The 20,719-nt window shown below is 57.8% G+C and overlaps 2 protein-coding genes across 4 annotated transcripts; one reads left to right on the top strand and one right to left on the bottom strand.

Moving 5' to 3' along the window:
• Positions 1–214: 214 nt before the first annotated feature.
• On the bottom strand, positions 215–7,766 carry CCDC159 (coiled-coil domain containing 159). The gene is made up of 12 exons (XM_084609876.1): positions 7,661–7,766; positions 6,925–7,017; positions 6,304–6,337; positions 5,620–5,711; positions 5,120–5,201; positions 4,126–4,321; positions 3,127–3,164; positions 2,382–2,458; positions 1,937–2,043; positions 1,141–1,220; positions 651–794; positions 215–292 (listed from the first exon to the last, which is right to left on the bottom strand). Exons 1-11 carry the CDS (start codon positions 7,694–7,696, stop codon positions 664–666), a joined length of 966 nt encoding a protein of 321 aa, XP_084466002.1. The 5' UTR covers positions 7,697–7,766; the 3' UTR covers positions 215–292; positions 651–663.
• A 168-nt stretch (positions 7,767–7,934) lies between these two features.
• Positions 7,935–13,429, top strand: TMEM205 (transmembrane protein 205). Of its 3 annotated transcripts, none has more exons than XM_084610400.1 (4): positions 7,935–8,020; positions 9,469–9,587; positions 9,857–10,020; positions 11,908–13,429. In XM_084610400.1, the coding sequence occupies exons 2-4, from the start codon at positions 9,488–9,490 to the stop codon at positions 12,208–12,210; spliced, it is 567 nt and encodes a 188-aa protein (XP_084466526.1). In that variant the 5' UTR covers positions 7,935–8,020; positions 9,469–9,487; the 3' UTR covers positions 12,211–13,429. The 3 variants fall into 3 exon arrangements, with proteins under 3 accessions (XP_084466526.1, XP_084466528.1, XP_084466527.1); XM_084610402.1 differs by lacking the exon at positions 7,935–8,020 and adding an exon at positions 8,788–8,926; XM_084610401.1 differs by lacking the exon at positions 7,935–8,020 and adding an exon at positions 8,789–8,935.
• The last annotated feature ends 7,290 nt before the right edge of the window (positions 13,430–20,719 follow it).

Here is a 20,719-nt window from a genome sequence, read left to right as displayed (position 1 = left end):
GTGGGGCTGGGAACCAGGACCCTGGGTTCTGCCCCCAGGGCTGCTAGAGAAGAGGAGGGCATTCCACCTCCACAGGGCATCACACGGGGAGGCCGTGAACGGTCCACGCTAGGGACAGGGGATCCATTTTCTAGCCAGGCAACCCTCCCCACTGGGTTGGGCCCCCGAGTTCCTCCGATCTGGCCTTAAGGAGCCTTGCCCCACGGAAGGCCCCCAGGCCCAGTCACTCCTAAGCAGCTGTTTAATTCGGTCTCATCCATAGGCCAGGTCCCTGGCCCTCTCTGCTTTCAGCCTGGGGGACAGAGAAGAGGGCAAATTAGCACGCTGGCCCTTTAACTGTCGGGGCACAACTGTCCCTCAGCTGCAGAGACCCAGGGGAGGGGACATCAGCCTTGGAAGGGGCTGGCCAGACGCCTGGGTTCTCAGCCTTCCCCCACAGCGGGGGAGGGTCTGCAGAGATTGGGATTGGGTAGCCGGACACCTGGGTTCTCAGCCATGGTGTGCTGCCCAGGGCCTCATGGGGGGGGGGGGGTTGTTTCAGGCACAAGTCCCCAATTTGGCGCGTTTCTGGGAGGGGTTTGCCCTGGCTGGCCCAGCAGAGCCCCAGGACCTGCAGCAGGGCCAGGGAGGGTGGGGGGGAGGGGTCTTACCGGCATGGCCCCCCTAGGGGCAGGGGCCCTCGCAGGAGCTGTGGTCTGAGCTGCTCTCCTCCTGGCAGAGGCACAGGGCTGGCTCTGCGGCAGGGGCCGGTGGGCTGGCCGAGATGGCCATGCGGTGCCGACGGCTCCGACGGCCTGGCAGGGCAAGAGGGGCAAAGGCTGCTCAGTCGGGGGTGGGGGGGGCACTCTGCCCAAGGGAGCTTCAACACAGAGGGGCCAGATCCCCAGCTGCTGAGAACTGACCCCACTCAATTCCAGTGGAGCCATGCGGATTTGCCCCAGCCCCCCCCATCCACCCCCTGAAGCCCCCTACTGACACCCACAGCCCCCCACAGTTCACACCCAACCCCCCGCCCCTCCCCCATTTTACCCATGCCCTCAAAGCCAGCCCCTTCCACCTCCCTGTCCCTGATCCCACACCCAGCCCCCCTGGCTCCCACCTCACACCCAGCCCTGTTCTCAGCCCTCCCGCCCCACTTACCTGTGACCCTCACTGCTGCCTGGCCGTCGCCCCGGAGGCTGCAGCTGGCCATGGAATTCCGCAGGGTGTTGACGGCCGACCTGCACGGAGAGACCCCATTAACAGATCCCCCCGCTAGGCGGGGGGTGCTGAGGTGATGGTGCAGACCGACTGCAGGGCTGTACCCCAGTTACGCAGGGAGCCCTGAGCCAAGACCATCCTGGGTTTCTCTTCAGCTCCTTCTTGTGACTGATGTGTGTAAGAACATAACAACCTACTACTGCTGCCCGCTCACAGAGTTGCTCCTTTAGCTCTGGCCTATAGCCTTGCAGGGCCCAGGGTTCAAATCTGGACACAGGCAGGGTGGTGGCATGTTCGTTCCCAAGCACGTGTCACTGAGGAGCGTGTTTTGCTGCCCTTGCACTGGGGAGAGGCGGTAACGGGAGAGTCGGAAGCAACTGGCAGAAGGGGGTCAGCACTGGACAAAGGGAGGTGATGCAGAGAGCACTAGGGGGTGCTGTGGGGTAGGGGCTCAGTAGGGGGCGCTCTCCCCTTGCACTCAGTGCTGACCCCAGATCCCCAGCGTGGCACTAGGGGGAGCTGTGCTGCAGAAAGTGGGGCAGGAGCTCAGTAGGGGGCATTCTCCCATGGCAATTAGTGCTGCCCCCTAGTGGCTGCAATGAGAGCCCAGAGAGGTGGGGTGGGGGGCCCACAGGACAGATGGGGGGCTCCAGTACAGCTCAGCATGGAGAGGGGCTCGGGGACGGGAGCTGGGCAGCCCCTTCCCCAGCAGCAAGCTCCAGCCTGGTCATCATACCATATATCATTCAGCTCCTCTTTGACCGGCCTGCTATCTCTGCCTCTGCCCACGCACTCCAGGGCCGCCTCTGCGCCCGGCCCTTTGCCCTTCAGCTGCGACAGGATCTGGGGAGAGAGGGGGGCTGTTCTAGCAAACTGGGGGTCCACCCGACCGAGCCGTTGGGGTGCAGAGATCTGCTATTCGGCATGGGGGGCTCAGCAGGAGGCGCTCTCCCCTCACAGTTAGTGCTGACCCCAGTGCCCCAGTGCGGTGCTAGGGGGCGCTGTCCTGCAGGGAGTGTGGCAGGGGCTCAATCGGGGGTGCCCTCCCCTGGCAACAGCGTGTGCCTGGGTGGAGAGAAGGATGTGATGCAAAGTGCCTGATTTGTGAATGGACTGCAAAGGGGGAGGAGCATCATGTAGCCCCACCCCCTTTCCTCTTCCTCCCCTCCCCCACATCTCACCTTCCTGCATTTCACTTGATTCTCGTGCATTTTCTTTATGCTGACGAGGTTCTTGGTTATATCGTCCTCCTGATCCTCTGCGGAAGAGAAAAACCAGAGCCCCCAGTTCAGGGTTCCCCGCACCCCACCCAGACCCTCCCAGAACAGGCTCCACAGCCAACCAAATGCCCCTAGTGGCACATCTGGCCCTGCTGCCTGGAATCGCTGGCTGGAGCCCAGCGCTGCTCCTGCCCCTCGACTTGCAGTGGGGCCCTCAGTAGAGCGCTTGGTGCCTCTACGCCTCAGTTTTCCCACTTGGAAAATGGGGCTGATGATGCAGACCTGCCTCCCAGCAGGGCTGCAAGGCAGAGAGGACAGGTAACCCCATGGGTGAGGCATTGGGCCTGAGAGGCAGAGGTCTGGGTTTTGATTCCTTGGGAGAGTGTGGTGTAATAGTTAGATTAAGGGGGGGGGTTGGACAAGAAGCCAGGACTCCTGGGTTCTATCCCCAGCTCTGTCACAGGCTCATGGCCTGAACTTTGTGCCAGTCCTGGCCCTGCTCTCCGTGCCTCAGTTTCCCCGCTGGACAAACAGGCCAACACTGACCCAGCTGGGAGATCCAGCGTTGGAGGGTGCTATCGAGGGCGTATTGTGCCATGCACCCACCGGGGGGATTTTTACCCATAGACACCTGAGGGCTGGGGGCAAAGAAAGGGATATTCTGCTGGGTACCTACTCAATTTCTGATGGATCCTCCTCATCTCACCTTGCACTGACTCCAGCTCCTCCCAGAGGAATTTCTTGCTAAAGGAAGAGGAAAGTCGACTGAAAGCCAAAGACTCCCAGCACCATTGCCCCAGATCGGGCTGGGGAAACCTGCAGAGCGGAGGGCTCCCACCAGCACGGGGGCTTGGAGAAGCTGCATGGTCTGGGTACCTCATTGGGTGATATCCTGGGCCCAGGGCAGTCAATCCAGGGGAGGAGCTACTGAGGAGGGAGGGGCTACCTGGGGGAGGAGCAATTGAAGAGGGAGGGGCTACAGTTGAAAATGTTCTTGGGGGAGATTTTCAAAGGCCACACAGGAATTAGGTGCCTCGTGGGGCCCAGATTTCACCCCTTTCTGCTCTGAAACCACCACCACTGTTTGCGGCTGGAAGCTCCGTGACGCTCAAGGTGGTAACATCACAGGGGGCAAGCGGGCTCCAGCGACTTGGGACCCAGCCTGAGACTCTGGATACCTGGGTTCTATTCCCAGCCTTGCAGCTGGGACCCCTTTGTGCCTCAGTTTCCCCTCCCAGCTTTTGTCTAGTTAGTTTTGGGGCAATGACTGTCTCTCACCAGGTGTCTGTGCCACACCTGGCCCAACAGGGGCTATTACCGTGCGAGCAGCACTCCTGTCCCATGCATAGGCGATGGGTCCACAGGGCTGCTGGGGGAGGGGGCAGGTGCTGGCAGTTCAGGCCCTGGACTAGGACTCGGGGGATCCAGGTTCAACTCCCAGCTCTGCCACTGACTCCCTGTGTGACCTGGGGCGAGTCGCTGTCCCACCCCATGCCTCAGTTTCCCCATCTCTCCAGTGGGGATAACGATCTTTCCTTTGTCTGTCTAGAGGGTAAAATCTTCAGCGCAGGGCCTGTCTCTTGCTTTATGACTGTGCAGGGCCCTGATCCAGCCAGGGGAGGGGTATGGGGCTAGTGGGATCCTGGGGGAAGCAGATCTGGGAGCCCCCCTTGCTGTGGAATCAGCCCCCCATGCCCGGTCTAACCTCTCCAGGATCTCCAAGGACAGGTTCTCCAGCGAGTCCCCCCTCTGGATCATGCGGTGGTCGGGGCGCTCCAGCAGAGACTCCTGCAGCCCTTCCACCTCCTTGGCCATGGCAGCCCAGACCTCCAGGATCTTCCCATCCACCAGTCGCTCGAACATCTCCCCCTGGGCCGGGCCGCAGGCTCGGCTCAACTCCTCTGTGCAGAGCAGGGGGCAGGCAGAGGGGGGCGCTTTACACCCACTCAAACATTACCATGTAGATTAGAGGGGAGGACCTACTGATGAGGGAGGAGCTATTGAGGAAGGAGGGCTCTTCTTGGGGAAGGGGCTATTTGGGGGAGGGGCTACAGAGAAGGGAGGGGCCATTTGGGCAGGCGCTAAAGAGGGGGAGAGGCTACTGGGGAGGAGCTGGAGAGGAGGGAGGAGCTAGAGGGGCTACTTGGAGAGGAGGGAGGGGCTACTGGGGAGGAGCTCCTGAAAACGTTCTAGTTGGAAGTTTTAAAGGGGAATTAGGAGCCCAGCGGCCCTTGGTGCCTTTGACAATCCCAGCCCTTTGGGGGAAGTGATGGAGGCTGGGCTGGTGGTTCAGGCCCCAGGCTGGGACTCAGGAGATCCAGGTTCAACTCTCAGCTCTGCCACTGACTCCCTGGGTGACCTTGGGTGAGTCACTGGCCCGCCCTGTGCCTCAGTTTCCCCATTTCTACTATGGGGATAACGATCTTTCCTTTCTCTCTGTCGATGGTGAAATGTTCAGGGCAGGACCTGTCGCTTGCTCTATGACTGGGCAGGGCTCTGTTCTCGGCCGGAGAGATGGGGGGGTAGGGAATTGTGTAGCGCCAGGCACAACGGAGGCCCCGATCTCGGTCCGGGGGGGATGTCTATGCAGCGCCCAGCACAACGGGGGCGCCATAATCCAATTACTGGAGATAATCCCCTGGTCTGCAGAGCCCTCTGCTGGGAGAGCTGGCCCCGACGGGGACTGAACGGCGTCTCACCTTCCAGCTGCTGGATCTTTCGCTGCTGCAGGCTGCTCTCCTGCTCCAGCAGGGAGACCGAGTGGCTCAGGGCTTCGAAGGCCTGTCACAGAAACACGCAACACAGGGGGTTCATGGACCGAGCCCTGACACCCAGCCCTGCTGCCTCTGGTTATTTCCCAGGGTCTCTGAGTGTACAGGGAAAAGGAGAGTGGGGTTTAGCACATGGGGCAGCAGGCTGGGTGACAGGACACCACGGTTCTAGTCCCAGCTCTGGACTGAACTTGCTGGGTGGCCGTGGGCAAATCACTTTGCTGCTATGTGCCTCAGTTTCCCTTCCCACCTTTTGTGTGTTTACACTGTAAGCTGGATCAGGGACTGGCTCTCATTAGGGGTCTGCGCAGCACCCGGCCCAATGGGGCCCTGATCCTGGTCGGGGTCTGTGCAGCGCTTCGCCCAATGGGGAACCCTAGGCACTACCGTAATGTACATAACAAATCCCCTCTCCCTGCTGGGGTTACCTTTGCCTGGGCATGGAGTTGGCTTTTGATGATCTCCAGCTCATTTGTCAGGATCTTCTGGGAATCTGGGAGCATCGCCTGGATCATCCCTGCTACAAAGGAAAGGCGGCTGGGGGTGAGTGGGGAGCCGGAGCCGGCATGGGGATGGAACCGGAGGAAGGACTTAAAAACATGCTGAGCCTGATTCTCTGTGCCACCCTGGCTCTGCACTGGCATAGGGAGCAGATTGGGCCGTGGCTGGGGTACACTGCACTGTAGTTGTTCTCTGCTCCCCAGGGGCCCATGGATGGGGCCAAGCACAAGTTAGAGCAGCCCCAAGGCTGTTCTCCCTAACACCAGTGTCTTGACAAGGTCCCCCCTCAATCCCACAGCATGCCCTCCTCCCCACCTGGCTTGGGACACTGCCCCTCAGCCTGACCCCAGGTGGGGACCAACCCAAAGCCAGCTCATCTGCCCCCTAATGGGGTCCACCCTGGCTCCTCCCACCCCCCAACTCCCCAGTCAGGGCCAGGGAGCCAGGCTCCCTCCCCAGAGGGCATCCCACCCCACTGCCTGCTGAGGAGGGTGTGTGTCTTGGCTGGCCACGCCCGCTCGCTACCCTCCAGGTCTAGTGACCCCCGTCCCCACAAAGGATCAGCCAGGTCTGCCCCCCACCCCCATCACGGAAATGGGATGGTCTCTCACCATTTGTCTCGAAGGCCTCCGTCTCCAGCTGGGTCTGCAGGGAGGGGATCAGAGGGGGCCGTCAGCCTGTACCCACAGCACCGCTCTCCCTGTTAGCCCCTGCAAGCTCTGGGGTTGGGGATGATTGTCTAGGGGTCTGAGTGATGGACTCAGCCCATGGGGAGGAGGCTGGGAGTGGGGAGGGTGAATCTTGTGCCCTTTGGGGGGGACAGGAACCCCATTGTCATTGATGCCCAAGCCCCCTTATAGCGACTCTGGGAACACAAAGGGAGTGGGAAGAGCCCCATCCCCCGGACTATCCCTCTGGGCAAGGGGCCTCCCGGCTGGTGTGAAAGCAGAATAAGGGGGGCAGGATTGGGGGCATGCCCAGAGCTTGGCCATTTCCCTGCTTCCTGGGCAGGGCATGAATTAGAGCAGCCTCGAGGCTGCTCTCGATGTCACTGGAGACAGGAAGAAGAGCAGCACAAAGAGGGTTTAGAGCCATCACCCCCTGTCTGAGCCCCAAACGAGGGAGTGGGGTAATGGGGAGCTAGGCAGAGTCAGAGCCCCAGCACGATGGGGGCTTTCCAGCAGCAAGGACCAGGATTCTCCTTCCATCCCCAGCAGTGCGGAGTCGCTTACCAGCCCTGCATTGCTGCTGGCCCTGGATAAGTAGCCGCTGGGTGCATTACCCCTGTTCTTGTCCTCCTTGGAGACTGTGATCAAAGTGGTCTCCTGGAAACAAAGGGGGAGAATTCAGCTACCCACATACCCCCATCTGTCCCTCCCCCGGGAAAGGGGGGGTATCGGCTCAGTTTGGCAGTGGAAAGGGGAGGCTGCATTGTAAAATCGACACACCATTATATACAGGGAAGCTCAATTCACCTGCAAAGGTCCTAGACTGGAATAGCAGGGGGCTGCGGGTCAGGAATGAGGAGTCCCGGCAGAGCTGGTGGGCAGAATACCAAGGTCAATGTGCCCCTCGTGGGCAGGATGCCAGGGTCGATGGGCCACCAGTGGGTGGGATACCAGGATCGATGCGCCCCTGGTGGGTGGGATACCAGGGTCGACAGGCCACCGGTGGGTGGGATACCAGCGTCAATGGGTCCCTGGTCTGACCTGGGGTTAGGAGGCGGGATACCAGGGTCGATGGGCCCCCAGGGGGTGGGATACCAGGGTCGATGCACCCCTGGTGGGCGGGATACCAGGGTCGATGGGCCCCTGCTCCACTCCAGTGCAGTGATCCCTGTTCCCCCCGGATCTGGGCAGGGTGGGACACCCAGGAGGCCCGAGCCCCGGGTCTGTGCGAGGGCAGGCGGTGCCCGCCTGGGGCCGGGGTGATGAGCTGGGCCAGGGCTCAGCCCAGCTGCCCTGGTACCTTGGTGGTCAGGACCTGCCCCTTGAGCGCATCCATCGCCCCCGGGTCTCTGCCCCGCTGTCAGGGGCCCACGTGGACCCCAAAACGCGGGGGGGAGGGGAACAAGGGGGGGCGGGGTTTGACCCACCCAGGCCGCCACACGCCCCATGTAACAAAAAGAATCACAAAGGCAGAGGGGCGTGGCTTTCTAGCCCCACCCCCCTGCATGATCTCATGGTGCCCCTCAGTCCCTATTGGAGCTCCCCTTGCGAGCTGATTGGGCAGGACCCAGAAAGGGGGGTGGAGCCTTGAGGGCCAGGGGGCGTGACCAGAGCGACCCTCCAGCTGAGCCCGGGCCGGAGCAGCCTGCGGGAGGGGCAGGTAGGGACCCGATTCCCCCGCCCCGATCTGTGCACGGGCCGCGGTGGGGCCAGGAGCGGGGCAAGGAGCGCGTGTGGGGCCGGGAGCGTGGGGGCAGGAGCGGGGCAAGGAGCGCGTGTGGGGCAGGAGTGGGGCAAGGAGCGCGTGTGGGGCTGGGAGCGTGGGGGCAGGAGCGGGGCAAGGAGCGCGTGTGGGGCAGGAGCGGGGCAAGGAGCGCGTGTGGGGCCGGGAGCGTGGGGGCAGGAGCGGGGCAAGGAGCGCGTGTGGGGCAGGAGTGGGGCAAGGAGCGCATGTGGGGCCGGGAGCGTGTGGGGCAGGAGCGGGGCTAGGAGCAGGTGTGGGGCCGGGGGAGCAGCCACGCAGAGGGGAGTCCCGTAGGTCCCTGGGTTGGTTCTTGTGTTTTGTGGGGCCCTGAGGCTGGGCAGGGACTTTGGGCCCCCCTCCCCGGCGATCATGTGCAAGGCTGGGGACCTCCTGGTGCTCGAACCCACGCTCCCGGGCACTGCTCCCGGCCCTGGACGGGGGCCAGGACTCCTGGGTTCCCTGCCCAGCTGTGTGACCTTCGCCCTGGAGTCAGTGGCAGAGGCAGGAAGAGAACCCAGGCGTCCTGAGGCCCCCCCAGCCCTCCCCCATGGGTCTCCCTAGATTTGTCTGTCCTGCTTCCCCCACCCACTCCCCGACGATTCTAAGAGGCAGGGCGGGGCAGCGTTTCTCTGTCTGGGCCATTGGCTGTGGGAGCCCTGATCCTACTCCATGCTTCTGCCCATCCCCTTACAGCCCTCCCAACCCCCCTTATCTCCTCTTGCCACTTGCCAGCCCCGGTGCTCTCCTGTACCAGTGCTGACTGAGCCCAGCCTCCCTGCTGTTCTAGCCCCCGGCTGCTCGGCCATCTTCACCACCTCTCGGGTTGGTTTTGTAAGTTGCTTAATTGCTCCGTGCCTCAGTTTCCCCACCTTTAAATTGGGTGTGATGACTTTGCTGGGAGGGGAGTGTGGTCTAGCAGCGAGTGCCTGTCACTGGGACTCGGAGGACCTGGGTTCTGTTCTCCCAGCAGACCAGTGGCAGAGCGGGGAACTTGGTGAGTCGCTTCCCTGCTCTGTGCCTCGGTTTCCCCATGTGGGGTATGGGGATAATCATGACCTCCTTCATAAAGTGCTTTGAGATCTCTGACTGGGAAGAACTCAGGATTGTTTTATTATTTGTCTATTTAGACTGAGCTCTCAGGGGCAGGGACCATCTCTCGCTGTGTCTGTGCAGCGTCTGGAACAACGGGGCCCTGATCTCAGCCAGGATCAGCCCCTGGGGCCTTGATCTCGGCCTGGGGCCTGCCCAGGGTACCTCACCGATACATGGTCTCGTTACTCCGCAGTGACCCAGCGAGCACTGGGAGCGGATGTCCCTGCTCCCCAGAACTCACCATGGGTTCTCTCCCACCTCTCTGCCTCCAGGTCTGTAAACGCAGCCGAGATGCCGATGGAAGGGGAGCCCAGCAGCCTGGCCAAAGTCGCCCAGCTCTTCATCCTGTCTCTGGCCTGGGGGATGCAGATATGGGTCACCTTCATCTCAGGTGGGGAGTGCTGCCTGGGTCTCTGGGAAGGGATCCCCCCGGCTCTCAGAGCTGGGAATAGAACCCAGGAGTCCGACACCCAGCCCCTCCCCTCCCGTAATCATTAGACCATACTCCCTTCTTAGAACCAGGAGTTCTGGCTCCCTGCTCTAACCGCTAGACTCCACTCCCCTCCCAGAGCCAGGGTAGAACCCAGGAGTCCTGGCTCCCAGCCCCATGGCCCTAATTCTGTCTGCGTGCCTTGATTTCCTCCTCTCTCCTTTTCTCAGGGTTTGTGCTTATCCGGAGCGTGAGCCGACACACCTTCGGCCTGGTCCAGAGCAAGCTCTTCCCCTTCTACTTCTATGCCCTGGTGGCCTGCGCCTTCCTCAACCTCTCCATCTTTGCCTACTACCACCCCCGAGAGCTGCTGAGCACCATGGAGACCCTGCAGGTACCATCGAGGGGCCAGGCACAGCCCTGGCCCCTCGCGAGCCGGCCACCCCGGGGCGGGTGGGTCACGCCCCTTCACGTCAGCTCTCTGCCTTTGGTGACTTCCTGAGAATGGGGAAAGTGGTTAAAGTGCAGGACGCCTGGGTTCTGGGAAGGGACTGGGGTCTAGTAGGATACAGTAGAATGTCTGGATTCTGTTCCCCCCTCTGGGAGGGGAGTAGGGTCTAGTGGCTAGAGCAACAGGGGCTTGGTGTCAGGATGCCTGGGTTCTAACCAGGTGTAACCAGCTTTGCCCGTTACTTTGGGGTATGCTCATTTATTAGGGTTACACTTCGCGGGGGCGGGTGTTCTGTACTTCTGACTGCTTGTGTGACTTGTGTTCTCATACGGAGCTCTGCTTCTCCCTGCTGCAAGTCCCCTCCCAGTGGAGCTATCCTGCAGGACCTCGGTTACCCTGGGCTGGGTTCCTCCAGCCCCAGAATCTCTCTCTGTCACTCTCTCACACACACACACAGTTAATCCGCACTCCCAAGCTGCCACCCTCATATGCCCCAGGTTCAGCACGTCCCTATCCCCACGTTCCCGTTATAATTGTTCTGGTCATAACCCACTTGATGAGCAAACCCCACAGGATTTTTGGGTGCTGCAGGGATCTCTAGCTTCGGTACGAGGAGCGTTGCTGCAGAGCGAATGAGGAAACCCAAAAACACCCACGAAGGGGGGAGAGAGAGAGAGAAGCAACCAGCTTAATCATGAAAGTTGGTTATTGCCTGATAACCATAGGGAAGCCAAACGAACAAAGCAGTGATAATATTAAATCTAACTTAAATGTGACTGTAAAAGTCACAAACTAGAACTGATCACACAAGCCAGGGTCAGAAGGCTACACCTCGAGCGAGAGAGAGAGCTGGGTTCTCACCACTCCATGAAGCTTGAATTGATCGGGGGTCCCAGGTGGTGGTGGTAACGTAGGGTCCGGAGTGCTGCAGACAGGCAGAGCCCCCAGCACGATCAGTCAGGAGAAGATGAAGTCCTAGTGGAACTGATGCAGATTTTGGATCCAGGCATCAGAACACCGAGGCATCCAGAGCATGGGTCGGGGTTTTTGAAGAGAAACAGCAATGGTCCACGGGAAAACACTGGTATTCCCCCTTATTTACGCATGAATAAATCTAAAGTAGTTTTCTTCAGGCTAGACCAGGGGAGCTGATCATGCCTGGCTTTGGGCCGTGTTCCTTGGAGGGAGCTCACAATGCAATTAGGGAGCTTCACTATTTTGGATACCAATCAAGGATTTATCACTAGAATTGGTCTGATCTGGGGGTGTGCAGGCGTGGGTTCATTAACATCTGGAGCAGAGATCCCCCATCATGCCATGCTTCCCTGCTTTTCTGGTCCCAGAGTTCCCTGCGGTTCTTGCCTTGGAAGCTCCGTTCTCCATTCTGGATGCTCATGGAGGTGTCTCCTTGTCCCATCCTCGATGCAAGTGAGGCCAGGGGAGTTTCCTTAATCCCGACCCCTTCTCCCAGGGATTTAGGGGTGTCTCCCGTGGCCTTGTCATTGCTTTTTGTAAGTCTTTCTTCTGATTGGTTTTGGCTCAAGCAGAGGCTCGGGGGGAGGTCTTTCATGAGTCAGAAAGGCTGAGTCCTGCACCCTAGTTCCCCAAGAACACAGAACTGCTAGGTAACACTGGCTCTGGGAGAGGAGTGGGGTCTAGTGGTTAGAGCAGTGGGGGCTGGGTGTCAGGACACCTGCTTCTATCTCCAGCTTCATCCGTTCCGTCCACCGGAGCCTCTTCTCCTCCCAGAGCTGGGGATAGGACCCAGGCGTCCTGACACCCAGTGTCCCATGCCACCATCCCAACCATCTCTCTCTTTGCCTCCCCCAGGGCTCTCTCTACTTCGTCTGCCTCGTCCTGGCCAGCGTTAACGCCCTGGGCTTGTCCCCGGCCACCACGGCGGCCATGTTCCGGTTGCAGGCCATTGAGCGGGAACACGGCCTGGGCGGGGAGGTGGGGCTGGCGGCCAGGCGCGAGACGTACCAGCAGCTGCGGGAGAGGGACCCCAAGTACCAGGCCGCGCGGCAGACGTTCTTCAAGCGCCACGGGCTGTCGTCCCTCTGCAACCTCGCCTGCCTCGCCTGCAACGGAGTCAACCTGCTGTGCATGGCGCTGCACCTCAGCAGCTTGTAGGCAGGGGCCCCGTGCGCGGGGAGGGGGCGGCAGCATTGTCCTTGGGGGGCCCCATCCACTGGGTGGGGCTTGATTGAGCGAGGGGCTTGGAAGTCCGTGCCCCTACCGGGGTCTGATTGGTGTCTCTTTCTAAGTCTGTATCCCACGCCTGGCACCAGCTGGAAGTTCATGTGTTGGGCGGGGGGCAGGGAACGCAACCGACTTGGTGACCCAGCAGTGTTTCTCCCTGGGTTCTATCCCCTGCGCTGGGAGGGGAGTGGGGTCTAGTGGTTAGAGTGGGGGGGAGGGGGTGCTAGGGAGCAGGACTCCTGGGCTTTCTCCCCAGTTGTGGGAGGGGAGTGGGGTCTACTGGGTTAAAGCAGGGGGGCAGAAAGTCAGGACTGCTTGTGTTTTCTCCCCAGCTGTGGGAGTGGGGTGGCGCCTAGTACCCCAGAGCAGGGGGATAAACTAGATCTCTTTATTTTTTGTAAATTAAAATCAAAATCTCAGAGCCAGCTAACAAGCTGCCTCGGCTAACATGTGATATCGAACTAGCTGGGGCTGAAATTTGCCCTGTGCAATGAGGTCCCCAGGCCTCATTCACAGCAGGCCCTTTCAAAGGGCCCTGTGGGAGACAGATGCCCATTTCCCTTTGGAAACGGCCCCGTTGCCTCTTAGAGATCATTGTTATTAGCTCTACAGTGGCGACGGCAGCAGCTGAGTTGGGGCCCTGTGGCAGTGCACCTAGGCAAGAGTTTAGCTGAAACAGGCAAAATATGGGAGGGGAAACTGAGGCACAGAGAGGGCGTGTGACATGCCCAAGGTCACCCAGCTGGCAGTGGCAGAGCCGGGAATAGAACCCAGGTTTCCTGAGTCACGGTCGACTAGGCAACACTGCCCCTTACCAGAACCTCTGTGGGATTTACTGGCAATGCTTAGGCTGGTTCTGTGAAGTGCTCAACTCTGGGGTCTTCTTGTCCATTTCGCGCTGCCCTCCGTTTCCTTGCTGAGCCTTAGCTGGCAGAGAGTGAGAAGCACGTTCCACAGGCTCTTTGCCCTGCTTTTTATTCCAGTTTGTACTGATCAAAGGGGAAAAACTCCGAATGAAAGTCATCTTCCAGTGGGGTTCTTCACGGGGAAATAAATTGTTCTTTTGTGTCTGCACAGCAGCAAACAGGTTATCGTCTGACTGCAGCTCCCAGATGCTCGTGCAACAGAAATAAAGAATCCTAATCTCTGAGCTGCTTTTCTGTTCTAAAGTTTTCCGTTAATAAAGGGTGTATTTACAAACTCACAGAAAGACATAGCATCAAGATTTCTGTTTTGTGAGCTGGGCTAGAACTTTTCCACTGCTGCTCTGGGAATTTGGCTTTTCCCCCTTTCGGAGGAGGGGGAGGAATTAAACCGGAGAAAATAATTTATTTTTCATTGGATTTTTCTACAGTTTTTGTCCATTGGTGGAAAACTAATTGTTTTTTAAAACGTTGGGGGGGGGGGGGTTACCAAAAGTCTTCCCCCCTCCCCAAAGCACTGGCAGTTGGTGGAGTTGGTTTCAACAAACTGCCTGCAAAATTTTGCTGGGAATGAACATTTGTGTGTTGACAAAACTAGCCATTTTTTGTCGGGGGAATGGGGGAAGAAAGCTATGAACAAAATCCTCAGCCAGTCCTACATTGCACTCTGTCCCAGTCCACTTAGATTACGAGCTCTGTGGGGGAGGGACCATCTCTTTTTACGGGGTATGCGCGCTGCCCGGCACAATGGGGGCCCTGGGCCAAGAGTGCAGTGCTGTAATACAAATGTTAAAAATCCAGGCCTGGACGGTGGATCCTGAACCCTTCGAACCAGAGTTCTTTGAACCTCCCAGCTTCCTGAGAGCAGCCTTGCAAGCTGTCCATGTGCCTTCCCTGAACTGCAGCTGCCTCTGGGGGCAGCCTGTCACGGCAGCACACGGCAACGCGACAGAGCCTTGGTGGGTGGGATTGAGGGAGGTAAGGTAGAACTTGAACTAGAATTTGGGGTGGACATCATAGTTAAAATGTTCTGGGGTCTTTAATGATACCCCCCCCCAATTGGTGTGGCAAATGTTCTGGTGGGAAGAATGTCTCCTATTCCCCACCACTTCTGCAGGCCAGACAATGGGCCACCTTGGCACCTGCTAAGGGCAAGGGCTGTGCTCATTTGGCCACAAGGTGGCGAGGGTTGTCTAAGCATTACCCAGCCTGCTGGGGATCTTCCAGAATTGAACATCTGAAGGCGTGAGGCACTTGCATTCCATGCTGCGTTAATAGCAGGGTCCCACGGCTTGTTCTCCCCTGCCCCGACACCTCAACGGGCAGTGCCCCCTCGTGCCTCTGAGAATGGTTTTGGTTGCGGCAGCCTGCAGAAACGTGGGCTCCGATTTGATCACTTACGGGGGCAAAAGCGAGGCCTGGCTGATCACCGTGGTTCCTTCCGGCCTTATCTGTGATCATCTAGGGTTGGTTGATGCTTAAAAGTTTATACAGGTCACGGGTGTGGGGGCGGAAAATCCACCATAATTTCTGGCTGAGTTCAGGCATGTCATTTACAAAGAAGCATCCAGTCCCTGAAATATAAATGATGGTATTTAATATTAATCCGCAGTCCCTAGAGATGCTTGGAAAAGGGGCGCAAGAGGAATCGCTGAGTGGAAAAGGTGGGAAGTTGCATTCTCCCGGCCGGTTCCCCAAAGGAAGGATTTTTCATGAAGGTGTTTTTCGGAGGGTTTGGTTTCTTCCCTTTTGTTGTTTAAAAACACGGGTGGGTCTGATAATGGGGGAGAGACTTGGTTTTGTTTTTTTTATCATCCAGTTTTGTGAAGGGGGGGAATGGGAAAATTTCAATGGTGAAAAAGAATTTGCAGCGGGGGAGAAAATTCCCCCCCTTTGATCTCCATTGTGGAAGGGAGTGGTGCCCATCGGTTTGCCGGGGCACCAATCCTGCAATTGGTTCAGGGTGAGCCACGCCCATTCGGTGTCTGCCATGCCCACGTTGTGGTGCTCTGTCCCCCTCTAGTGGGGGCTGGGGGTTGAGTGGCTAGCAGCAGGCTGTTTTAGCTCACGCCCTTTTAAGATGTGGCTTTCCCTGGTTCGATTCCCAAGGCCGCCAAACCCCTCTGGATGCAGCGTTCCCTCGGATCCCTGGCGGGATCCTGCTGCACGGCTGGACTTTCAGCAGGCTATCTGCTGGGGCATTGCAGGTGGTTGGAGTCAACTAGGGCTGATGGACCTGTGGGGTTTCCTTGCTGGAGCCCAGGAGATCGCCGACAGGACTCATGTGAAGGGGGGAGCGTTCTGGGGTGCACCCTGGGTTTGCAGCGAGACACCTGCCCTGATCGCTGCAGGACCCTTGCTATTGCTGAAGAATCCAGCCTGGGTCTTGGCTATGCTCGGGCCCCTTTGCGCTACCCAAAGGAGTCTTAACCTGGATGGGACTGGGCCCCTAGACCCTCCCTCTCATGCATGGGGGGCTTAGCCAGCTGGTGTGGCTGGCCTAAAGGCCCTGCACTCCCCTTGGTCCCAGCCTCTGTCTGGGGGCAGATCAGGGGCATGGTTGGCTCTCTCTGCACTGTGGCTATGCCCTGTCCCCCAGGGCCCATAGGGAAGGCAAAGAGCTGTGCTTAAACACCCTGTAGCTGGCTTGCCCCTGGCAGTAACCCTCTGCTGCCCAGGCCGCTGCCTTCCTGCACTTCCCCCTGCTGGAGGATTTCTTCGTGAGGCACTAAGCAGGACCTACCCGCGGGAGCCTGGGTTACTACCACCAGGGACAGAGGCGTCGAAGAGCCCAGCAAGAGCGGAGACGCCCGGGGTGGTGCTTTGCCCGGGGAGCAGGGCTGTGGGTTTCCCAGAAGCGCTGGGGCTGATGCACGTCATGCGGCCTCGCCCCAGTGGTAGCTGAGCATAGGGGGCTGTAGCTGAAGGAGGCGAATTCTCCAGCCCAGCTCAGCATCAGACACCCTCTCCGGTGGGGGGGGCGAAGGGGTGGGGTGGCTGGTCGCCCAGGGTTGCCAACTTTCTGACCGAACAAAACTGAACACCCTTGCCCCGCCCCTTCTCTGAGGCCCCGCCCTGGTCACTCCATCCCCCCCTCCCCCATGTTCACTGGGCCAGGGAGGGTCCCTTTTCGACTGGGTGTTTGGTTGAAAACTGGACACCAGGCAACTCTACGCCCGGTGGGGCCAAGCTGCTTGCATTCCAATGGAGCGACGCCCGTTTCCACCAGCCCGGGGGCCTGGCTCCGAGGATAGGGATTTCCTCCTGCCTCTGCGGCCTTGATTTCTCCAGCACCCCACCCAGAGGCGGCATGAGGAGAGCCGTGCCCGGGTTGGCAAGGCTGCAGGAGTGGCTGCACTGCAGGGCTGGTGCAGAGAGACGGCTCAGCAATCGCTCCTCCTCCCTGGCAGAGCTGCCGGCAGGCTGGCTGCTCGCACCGGAGAAGAGAAACTGAACCTGCCTGTAAGCAGTGCTGGCAGCCTCGGCGGAGGGGCTGCGTGCTCAGAAAGCGGGGGCCCGATCCCCAGGGGTGCAAAGGGGGTTGCGCTGTGGGGGTCACTGGGGCCAGATCCTGGTGTAAATGGGCACTGCTCCCTTAGGGGTCACTGGGCTGGATGCCCAGCTGGCATAACTCAGCGTTCCTGAGGGTGAGTATCCCCATTGTACAAATGGGGAAGCTGAGGCACGGAGCGGCGAAGTGACTTGCCCAAGGTCACACAAGTGGTGAGGGGAGGAGCAGGAACTTGGACACAGTTCTCCCAAGTCCTAAGTGAGTGCTCTCACCACTGGGCAATCCTTCCTTTCTGAAGCAGCCTCTCTGAGTCGCCTTGGCACGTCGCTTACTACTTACCAATGGAGAACAGGGTGCTGCACAGACCCCCACTGAGATCCGGGCCCCCACTGCAACACACAGAATGAGGGACAGTCCCGGCCCAAGGGGACAAATGGACAAAGCAGGTATCATCCCTGTTTCACAAATGGGGAAACTGAGGCCCAGCCCAATAACGTGACTCACCCAAGCCATCAGGGGCATGAACCTGTGGCTCCTTTCCAATTCACTGGGAACCTCTACAGAAACAGGATGCTGCAGCTGACCCTGGGGAAGGCAGTTACAAAGGAGGAACTCACTCATTCATAGCCTCTTCCCCTCCTTCCCTGCCATGGTGATGGGGAAGGGCCCATCAGCTGGCACATGTACACAAGCGTGTGAGCCTTGTGTTGGTGAAACGTGCCAGGCAAACAGTCCTAGAAACAGCAGTACTGCCGACTGGCAGCATGGATCAGTGACACATCAGTCAGATCTCCTGGGTTCTACCTGGGAGGAGAGGGGGGGTCTGGTGGTTAGCACAGGGCTCGTGGGTGCCGGGACTCCTGGGTTCTCACCCCAGCTCTAGGAGGGAAGTGGAAGCCAGCGGCTATAGAAGGGGGGTTGGGCTGGGAGTCCTAATTCTCCCCTAACCCCTCCCCATGTTTGGGACAAGCCCAGAAGTGGTTGGAGGCAGCTGTAGCTTTGAGCCACCTTGCTGTTCTCCAAATGCTGGGTCCTGTCTGATCCCCATTCTCAGCAAGAGCAGCCTTGGGGCTGCTCTAACTCATGCTCTCCACTCCCCATAACCTCCAGGAGCTGACAACAGCTGTTGCTCAGTGTGCTTTGGTCGCACCAGGAGCCAGTTCCACACTAACTGGGGAGGGCCCCTGCACAGGCTGCAGAAGGGGCGGGGGGTGAGAAAGGGGCCAACATCATTTGGTGTTGGTCCCAGAGACATCCCTACCAGTCAGTCGGAGCAGAGGAGCTGGGCTGGAAAGAGATCTCCTGTCTTGGAAACACTTTCACGATAGCGGATAATTTCCCCGTCTCAAATCAGGACAAAAAGTTTAAATCTCCAAAAGTTTCACAGACGCTGGAAAGGAAAATTGCTTCGGGCCCATCCACCAGTTTCACATTGATCCTTTCAGAGCACTTTGACGTTAATTGTCTTCATTTCTTTCACTATCAGAGGCTCGTTCACCTGCACATCCATCAATGTGATATATGCCATCATGTGCCAGCAATGCCCCTCTGCCATGTACATTGGTCAAACTGGACAGTCTCTACGTAAAAGAATAAATGGACACAAATCAGATGTCAAGAATTATAACATTCATAAACCAGTCGGAGAACACTTCAATCTCTCTGGTCACGCAATCACAGACATGAAGGTCGCTATCTTAAAACAAAAAAACTTCAAATCCAGACTCCAGCGAGAAACTGCTGAATTGGAATTCATTTGCAAATTGGATACTATTAATTTAGGCTTAAATAGAGACTGGGAGTGGCTAAGTCATTATGCAAGGTAGCCTGTTTCCTCTTGTTTTTTCCTACCCCCCCCCCCCCAGATGTTCTGGTTTAACTTGGATTTAAACTTGGAGAGTGGTCAGTTTGGATGAGCTATTACCAGCAGGAGAGTGAGTTTGTGTGTGTATGGGGGTGGGGGGGATGTGAGAAAACCTGGATTTGTGCAGGAAATAGCCCAACCTGATTATCATGCACATTGTGTAAAGAGTTGTCACTTTGGATGGGCTATCACCAGCAGGAGAGTGAATTTGTGTGGGGGGGTGGAGGGTGAGAAAACCTGGATTTGTGCTGGAAATGGCCCACCTGATGATCACTTTAGATAAGCTATTACCAGCAGGACAGTGGGGTGGGAGGAGGTATTGTTTCATATTCTCTGTGTATATATAAAGTCTGCTGCAGTTTCCACGGTATGCATCCGATGAAGTGAGCTGTAGCTCACGAAAGCTCATGCTCAAATAAATTGGTTAGTCTCTAAGGTGCCACAAGTCCTCCTTTTCTTTTTGCGAATACAGACTAACACGGCTGTTACTCTGAAACCTTTCATTTCTTTGTACTCTGCTGTGCTTCAATTTCAAATCCAGCCATCGTTCTGAGCCACGAAACCAGAATTCTTGGTGGGAAAATGCCCAAAGAGGATGTTTTGCCAATTTCAAAGCATCGTGTTCCTCCAAAATTTGCCAAATCCAAAAAATGCATGAGTTTCCTGCAAGAAGTTTCAATTGCCTTGAATTTGATGCTTTCCAAGGGGCGGGGGTGGGGACAAACTTTTGCAGCTGTTCCCCACCCTCCAGGACTTAGACACTCCATGCAATGCGTGGAGCATCTGGGGACCCCTGGACTGGATCCATTAGTGCCTTCTGCCTCTGGGGTGAGAATTTCCCCTACCAGGACCCAGCTGAGCTGACGAGTGGGCAGGAAGCTGGCTAGCCCTTTAGAAAGGAGGTTAGGAGGAGTAGGGTGGGTCATGGGCAGGGGTTTGCAGGGACTGGGAGCTGGGAAGATCCAGGAGAGTGAGGGCAGCTTGCAAACGACATGGCCAATAAGGCCCCTGCGTTCTAGCTTTGTGCTCATGCCTTTGCATTGTGCAAGGTCGGTTCTGATGCAAGGATTTGTAATTCCTCATTGCTTGTTCTGAGAGCAAGCCTCTCTCCCCCCTTCATCTCACGTTGTTGACACAAGAGGTCCTTTTGCTGAGGCTAATAACCGCAGTGTATTGAAACAGGCTTCAAATGGTAAGCTAGCACTTTAAATTTGGGGGTGGGGGGGCTTCCTGGTCCTGCTGGCAGACTGGGGCTCTGTAGGGAAGTGTGAAATCTGGGTCCCAGCTGTCAGTGTGCAGAGAGCCAGTTTAGAGTAAGGGGTGAGCCGGGCAGCAGGGAGCAGCCTGTTTTGTCTCTTTCTGTTTTTTTTTTTTTTTTTTGGTTCTTGTGTGTTGTCATTCTGAATGCTAAGAAATAAAGCCATGTTCCGTTGCAACAGGCCCGTGAGAGGATTTTACATTTTTGTCTAACTTCTCTATCTGTACGCCATGAACCTAACAATAACCATCAGAGCCGGTGGAAATAAGTTGGTTCAAAACTTTTTAAAAAGTTTATTTAGAGGGGAAATGCCTTTTCCCCCCAAAGCGGATCACAACTCAGGATCTCTGGCTGTAAATCCAGGTGTTTTGAAATTTCCAGCTGTCTTGAGTGGGAATGAGATTTAAACAAACCTAACTGAGCGAAAACTGTCCCTCTCGGTGTCCGGGCAGGAAGGGTGGCTCCAGCTCTGACAGGTGTTTAGCGTAACAATGTAGTGTAGTGTAACAATGGGCTAGATCCTCAGGTGGAGTAAACAGGCCTCACTCCAATGGAATGATGCTGATTTACATCAGCAGGGGATCCGGCCCCATTGACTCCAATGGAGCAATGCTGATTTACTCCCGGTGGGGGTCTGGCCCTATTGACTTCAATGGAGCGACGCTGATTTTCACCAGCTGCGGATCTGGCCCCACTGACTCTAATGGAGTGATTCTGATTTACACCCGGTGGGGATACGGCCCCATTGACGCCAATGGAGCGATGCTGATTTACACCAGCGGGGGATCGGGCCCCCTGCGTCTTTCCCGAGATCCAGCCCCGTGCACCGGATCAGGCCCTCTGCAGAGCTGGGCCGGGGAATGCCTGTTTGCAAACCCGCCCCC

The sequence above is a fragment of the Lepidochelys olivacea genome, assembly GCF_965140295.1.
Source record: "Lepidochelys olivacea isolate rLepOli2 genome assembly, chromosome: 20".
NCBI lineage: Eukaryota > Metazoa > Chordata > Testudines > Cheloniidae > Lepidochelys > Lepidochelys olivacea.
This window is presented reverse-complemented; position numbering and strand designations above follow the sequence as displayed.